Consider the following 7497-nt stretch of genomic DNA (forward strand, 5'->3'; position numbering starts at 1 on the left):
CCACTGCCCCTGCGCTCCGGGGCCTTGTTTGCGATGGGTACGCGGAGCGGGGCCGGCAGACTTGATCTCTCCCAACTCCCTCCCCCAGGCAGGCTTTCGGGTCTCTGTTTTTTAATAAATCCAGGCAGAAAAATATAAACAGCGTTTCTCTCCCCCCACCCCCACCCCCAAGCTTCTCCAGCCCCCCGAGCTCGACACACGCCGAGCGGAACACAAAACCGCACCTGACCTTGAATGCAGCCTACGAGATATATTAAAATCCCGCAAGCAGGCAGGGACTCGCTTAGGAGCTAGCTAACCTTGAAGAACTTGCCAAGCTTCCCCCCTCGGCTGCCGTGTTTATCTGAGGAATCAAAGGAGGCTCCGTTGCAGATGGGGAACAATGGCATTGGGACTTGACGCCTACAGATCAGTTCAGCGCTAAGATTTCTTCGGGCAGAAAGGACCCTCGCACCAAGCATACCTGGTGATGATATCAACTGAAGTAATTAAGGCAGTTTCATGCTGTAGAGAGAAAGGTGGAGCCCCAACAACATGAAACTACCTAAACCACAGAGCAGTTCTCAGGCGCTAATTATTACTTTCCCATTGCCGTGGTCCTTAACGCAAGGATCCCGCTACAAAAATAAAACCAGAAACGTGACTAAAACATCCCTCTCTCCCGCCCGCCCCGCCGGCGCCCCTCCGCGGTCCCCGGACAGCTTCGGGTGGGTTAATGAAAACAAGAAAAATATATAATAACATCACCATCACCACCCCACCCTTCCCGGGCAGCTTTCGCCTCTCCATGCAGATACAATCGGGAAGAAAAGGCCATGCACGCCAATGTTAACATCACGAGAAGCTAAAGGCTCCCAAGGAGCTAGGGTTCAAAGTCTGTCCCCCCCTCCTCCCAGCATACATAGCCCCGCAAGGAAGCATTAGCTCTCTCTCTCCTCCCAGACCTCCTTTTGCCTTCCCTTTGTGCAAGACTCAATCAGTTAAACATGCAGCAAAGAAGGGAGGATGCAAAGCAAACAAAAAAATCCCAACCAATAAAAACCCAAAACAGCATAGGTGAAATAAGCTCTTCCACATGCAGACAGGTAGGGAATAGTCTTGTCTGGAGGAGACCACTGGCAGGGAGGCGAGGCTGGGGTACCCCCCTCTCCATGAGCTCACCTTTACGATTTCTTCTCAGCCCTGAGATAAAGCTAGAATTTTGTCACCGTCCTCTGATGTAAAAGATCTCCGCACACTTGTAGGTGTTTGATTAAAGAAAAAAAAAATCATTTCCCTACCCTCAAGAAATAGTAATTTGCTTCCTCAGTCTATGCAGCTCCTCGGTCAACTGAAACCACTCGTTCAGGACAGCAACAATCCAGATATACTAGCAAGTCATAAAACTGAACAAAAGCCGACAAACCTTAGAGCACCATCGCTATATGGCCCAGACAAATTACGACCGTCTAGGTAATATTTAAATAGATTCCTAAAGTAATTGCAGGGGGTTTAGGCAACTATTCCTGTTGTAAAAGTTCTCGAAGACATAAAGTAGAACCTGAGGATAAACAGTCACAAAAAGAGGTAAAATTAAAAGGATTCATTCCACGGTATTTTATTCTTCTATGAGAACATAAACATCGTCTTTTTCACGCACAGCAGCATTACAATATTAATTTATTCCGATTTAAGGTAAGAACTAGATATAGCTAGAACTAACATTTATAATAATGATAGAATGCATTTGCTTAAAACAGTATCGGCATTTTAATAATAATAGACATTTATACATATCTGTATTTATAATTTTTCCCCTTTTTTCTTTCTTTCTTTTTTTTTTTCTATTTTTTTCCACCTATATGTTTCACCCTTTAATGCATTTAACTTCACAGTATAAAGGAAGACGAACATTTCCTCCCTCGCAATCTCAGACTCTGGCTCAGAAAGCCCGTCTGATGATCAGGATATATAGTTTTCAGTGAAATTAGTGAGGAAAAAGTGACCACTTTCTTCTCAAAGGGGAATTTCTGTGTGCTTGTCATGCGTTACCAACGGTAACGTTATTTATAGACAAAAAAAAGATCACTATTTCCACATATTTAAGCAAAACTACATTAAGTAAATATCTACAACCAGAAAGAGAGAAATTCAGAGGTAAGTGTCATAATTTAGTCCATGAGCAATACGAACGCTTTTATACCTTTAAAGAGAAGAGATTTCATTTTCCTGGCCAATTTTAAAGCTGTAATATTTACTTTTAAGGTAAAGCAAAAAAAAAAAAAAAAAAAAAAAAGAAAAGAATCTCTCTTAATACCCGTTCCCATGAAGCCCTGTTAAAGGATGCCTGCATTTCATTATTGTAAGTCTGCTTTTCGAAGGAAAAGGGGGAGGGGAAGAAAGCTCCCAATATATAGAAATATGGCAAGGCTTAAATTCTTCATTGTGCAGCTACGGACAGTTCAAGTTATACGGCTTCTAATTTTAAAGAATACTCCTTTAACCAAGCTTGTTTACTTTTCAGAGAGAGAGATATGGGGGAAAAGATATTTGCAGCTCCCGAAATGGCATTTATGTGTTTGAAAGCTTAAAGGAACAAGCCGGCCCCCGGAAAGGCCGAAGGAAGCGGGGAGGTTCACGCACGGCATTTTGTGCATTAACTTAGCTTTAGTCGTGTTCCCCCACCCTCCCTTCCCACTCCAAAGTAGTTCTTAAGAGGTTAAGGACATATTGAGAGCCCCTAAAATCGTTAATCCATACAGGTGCGGATGACTACAGCCTAGGAAAATGATACTGGCTCTTTAAACCATAAAGATGTGTTTATGGGTTCATCAAGAGAAATTAAAGTTGGCTGTGAGCTCCCGAATCCTATTTTCTCTGTTCATCTTCTTCAGTTTCATTCTGCGGTTCTGAAACCAGATTTTAACTTGTCTGTCTGTGAGGTGGACTGTGCGGCTGATCTCTAGGCGACGCTCACGAGTCAGGTACATATTGAATAGAAACTCCTTTTCCAGCTCGAGAGTTTGATGCTTGGTATAGGGGCACCGTTTCTTTCTGCCACTTTTTGCCGTGAGCCAGTTTGCTGCATTTTCTCCTTTTGAATTGCCTAGTTTTGAGAAAGTAAAAAAGGGACGTTACCAGCGGGTAGAAGGCAATGAGCCAGGGAGGGACAGGGTGGAAGGAGCATCTGTGTGTGTGCGGGTGTGTGTTTGGGAAGCTCTCTCTGTCACTTGCAGGCTGTTGTAATGTGGGGTGTCTTTGTGGGAACCGAGAGCTTCAAACCGGTTTCCCAGTGATCCTGAATCCGACGGGGAAAATCTCCCTTTCCTCAAAAAAGCTCCGGCCAGCCTCGGGAGGGGCAGAGTGCCCCGCTTAGTAGTTCATCTCCGACCCTCCAAAACACGCTCTTATTAGTTCCCCCTCGGCCTCTCCGAGCCCACTGCTACTGGGGGGTGCTTGGTAAATGGCCTGGAGGCTTATTTCACACACCCTCGGGCACCTGCTTCCAAAAAACAAAGCATGCGTGGATCTGAACTTCACAAGCATGTTCTGGAGTTAGGAAACAAGGTGAGCTGAGGAGCCGGAGCCTCCCTGTCTTCCCGGGGAGCTTCTCCTCGGGCCTCTCTTATCCAACCATTTCTGGGAAGGAAAAAAAACAAAACAAAACAAAAAACACACCAAAACCCTCAATACTAAAAATCCCCCATTACAGGCTGTTTATTCCTATCACTGGAAGTGGCTAGGAAAGAGGTAATACTGATCCCTCGATGGCTCGGAGTGGTTCCTGGTTTGGGGTTGTCTCTCTAGTAGGTTTCCGCTTTCTTGTTTTGTTTTGACCTTATCATTTTCCAATGTGCCGCTCTGAAGGAATAACAGAGCGTCTGAAATGCAGCCGGAGAGAAGCGCCTGCAAAGTCTGCCGCCCAGGGAAGGGGAGTTATTTTTTTTGCCATGGGGACCCGAAAGGGAAATAAAGAAGCGAATGAATAAATAACAACCCTGTTATCTAGTGTAGACGTTGAAGGATATTCGCGGTGCATTCATCAGTCTAATTTGATGGCAGTTCATAGATGGCACATTTCAGCGCGGCTGTTATTCCGAAAAGCATTCTGGATCGTAAAATATAACTTACCGAGTTAATAGGTTTATTTATTGGCACTGCCTATTGCTTATTTTGGATGCTTTACAAACATCTCTGTTATCTGGTAGGCACCTTCACATCACAGGGGAAAGATTGATCTTGTTTTTCTATATGTTTAAGCAGCATGCGGGCTAAAGTTGCCCAGAGCGGAGACTCTAAGGGTTTTAAGCTATAGGATGGACATTAATTTTTACGGCAACCCCATGCCCTAATATTACGAAGTTCAGAAGGTCAGTCTGAGAAGCGCTTCTTGGCAGCCCCGCGGGGCAGCTGGGATCCTCCTTTTGCATCGCGATGCCACTATGATCCGCAACCGTTTTTTTTTCTTTCTTTTTCTTTTTTTTTTTTTTAATCATCACCACCACCATCACCATCATCACCATTCGCTTACCTACGGGCTCTTTCTCGGGAGAGGCTTTGCTGCTCTCTGACGGAGCTGGAGAGAGCTCTTCTGCGGTGGAAGATGAAGCCTGAGTTTCGTCCTCCCTCTGGGAGACACATGCCAAGGGGCTGGGGGAGCGCTCCTCGTCCTCCTTCCTCCCCGCGTCCGGGACAGGAGGCAAAGATGGAGGCGTCTGGAAGCGGCCGGGGGGCTGCGGAGGGAAGGGGGCAGCCCCGGCCGGCCCCGCGCCGTAGCTCTTGGAGGTGCCATAAGCCTGGGAAAGGCGGAAGTAGCCCGGGACGGGGACGCCGCCGCCGCTGCCGGCTGGGTTGACCTCGGCACTCAGCCGAGGGAAAGGAGCGAGGTCGGTGGCAGCCGAGCCCTTCGGGCATTTCTCTGAGTCATAGAGGCAGTAGGAGCTCTCTTCTTTAATGCTTGGAGCAAAGGAGCACGAGGTGGCCTGCTGGGTCTCCGGCTCTTCCATGCGACAGGACCGGGGGGGGTCTAGCCACACTTCCATCCCTGACACGTAGGGGTGCGAGCTGGGGACCATGCTTTGAGAAGTACCTTCATTGCGTTTGCTCAAAACGGGGAAAAGTCCGCAGCTTTGCAGCCCGTAGGACAGATCGGACGGTTGTGGCAGGTAGATACCACTGTTGGGGTAGTAGCCGCCTCCTCCTCCGCCTCCTCCTCCTGCTCCCGCCGCTTCCCCTCTGCCCGAGCTGATCAAGGAGTCTACCAAAAAAGAGTTTGCAGCCGGGCTCTCGGAGCATGACATTGTTGTGGAATAATTTGGCGAAGGGAGCAGATAGCCCTTCCTGGCTGACATTTCTTGTGCAAAACATGCTGAATATGATTAGAGATACCCCCGCACAACGGCAGACTCTTGCAGCCAATGGAAGCCCGGGCCTCCCCAGCAACCCCTCCCCGTCTGGTTTCGTATGCATAGAGCTGCTCTCAGGTCGACCTCTGAATTTGGGAGATAGATGGATATTAATGTGCAATATGGATTTCCATAGACACTGGCTCACACACTTCGTCCATATGGGCAAGCGCCTGCTCCCAGGCAGGAGCCGCGATCCTGGGAAGCAAAGGGGAAGGCGAAAGGCAAGGAGCTGTCTTTGCCGGTTCTGTCTCCAAGTTCTGGTCCTTTCTTATCACACTCTCCGCTATAAAATAGCCAGGCGGTCCTAATGTTTATTATACCTAGGCTGAAACGGTGTCCAGATGAAGCTTTTACTCTCGCTCTTCTCTCCCCGCGGTTGGGCTTTCCGGCGGCAGTGCCTGCTCACCTTCCTGCGCAGCCTGAGTGTGTCTCACGAAATTAATAAAGCCCGGCTCGCCCGGTGTTTTATGCTCAGGCTCTGCTCATTTTATTTGATTGTCTCGTTTTTTAAGAAATAAAAGACGTGTTATTGTTTATCACGGATCATTGGAAACCGTAAAGGGGCCTGGTGCCTCTCGCCTTAAACTGCCGAGGAAGGGGGCTGCTTCCAGCCTAACATCACCGCCACGACGCCAGGCTAGGGTTAAATTTCCTGGAGATAAAATGCTTGCTGCTGCGCTGAAGAATTTCTTGGGGAGCAATGCCATTCTGTGAGGATTGATTGTGTGGTTGCAGTTCCTAATGCTTTAGTTAACGTTGGATTCTTCCAGAGGTCTGATTACCATTTAAAATATAAAGCTAGACATATGCCACAGAAAGAATCCAGACGCTAGCAGTTCAAATGGATCCTCGCAGGATGCTGCGGACCCTGTTTATTGATGTGTTTATATTTGAGCGATCATTTTTATCTTTCCCCCCCTTAGGTCATTCGCTTTTTGCCTCTTCAAAAGCACCGTCTCTTTCACAAGCAATGTACTAAATAATAGAAAGAAGAATAAGTAGATGAATCCTGAGATACTAGACAGCCTGGTCTAGTCAATTTGCAGTTGTGGCGAAGGGAGCAGACAGATAGCAGACAGACAGGGACGCAGACGGAGAGACAGATAGATTTTCTAATTAATTGCTTAATTATAGCTTGCTTTCACTTCCATCATCTCTCTCTTACGCCATTTCGAAGTCGCCTCACTGCCTGGTCCGCGGAACTCCGAGCTCAAAAGGAGACTGAGGCTGCCCGACGCTTGCTGGCCACCCAGAGTAGCCAGGCTCGCTCCCCAATCCCCCACGCTGGAGAGCCTGACCGGTCTCCACTTCCCGTGGAGCAGGCGGGGAAAGCTGCTGCCGTCCGGGCATCAGCTCCGGCCGGGGCGATGGCCGCGGCTTGGCACCCGGTGCCATGCCCAAGAGGGCGCTGGCGGCGGCGGCGGGGCCGCTGCCTGCGGGCGGGGCATTGGCGGAGCTGGCCGTGGGCCCTGCATACCCCAGTGCCAGCCCTCAGCCTTCAAGCCGCCCCGAGGAGCAACCGTTCCCCTCCACCCCACGGCTCTGTTAAGCCCCCACTTGGTCTCGCCCTGCAGCGTGTGTCTGACACGGGGAAACGTTTTTTCCGTGGCATGACAATCCCCGGAGAATTCCTCCCCCCTCTTCTTTACGGCGGGAGGTGAGTGCCCCTTCCGCAGGCCCTCCTCAGTCTCCCTCCGTGCCTGCTGAAAGCGCAGGGAAAGCGGGTGGAGGCTTCTACCTACAACTTTGCAACACCCATAAAATCCTTACGCAAAGGCGCCTGGCTTTTCCAGTGAGGTGGGGCGAGCATCACAACGCGGCTTCCTTCTGACCGGTCCGTAGGATGCAAGTGACTTGGGTAGACCCCACTACCTATGGAAATCCTCCGTGGGTTATTTCCTTCCCGTATTTCGTCCTGTAATATTGTTTGTGTTTTCCCAACCCGACTAACCCCGAGATGTGTTAATGTGAGGTGGACAAACCCTCATCAGATTCCTATGCTGGTCATATCGGTGCTAACAAAATTAATACTACATAAGAGGCGGGTTTATTGGCTGGTATACAGGAAGGCTATTATCAATAGGCTTAGAGTTATAAATACAGATCTAAA

The 7497-nt window shown here is 48.7% G+C and overlaps 1 protein-coding gene across 1 annotated transcript; it reads right to left on the bottom strand.

Annotated features, from left to right (window-relative positions):
- Positions 1–2247: 2247 nt before the first annotated feature.
- HOXA10 (homeobox A10) lies at positions 2248–5385 on the bottom strand. Its single transcript, XM_065665934.1, has 2 exons — positions 4511–5385; positions 2248–3085 (listed from the first exon to the last, which is right to left on the bottom strand). The coding sequence occupies exons 1-2, from the start codon at positions 5328–5330 to the stop codon at positions 2811–2813; spliced, it is 1095 nt and encodes a 364-aa protein (XP_065522006.1). The 5' UTR covers positions 5331–5385; the 3' UTR covers positions 2248–2810.
- Positions 5386–7497: the final 2112 nt, after the last annotated feature.

Source organism: Lathamus discolor, chromosome 2 (genome assembly GCF_037157495.1).
Source record: "Lathamus discolor isolate bLatDis1 chromosome 2, bLatDis1.hap1, whole genome shotgun sequence".
NCBI lineage: Eukaryota > Metazoa > Chordata > Aves > Psittaciformes > Psittacidae > Lathamus > Lathamus discolor.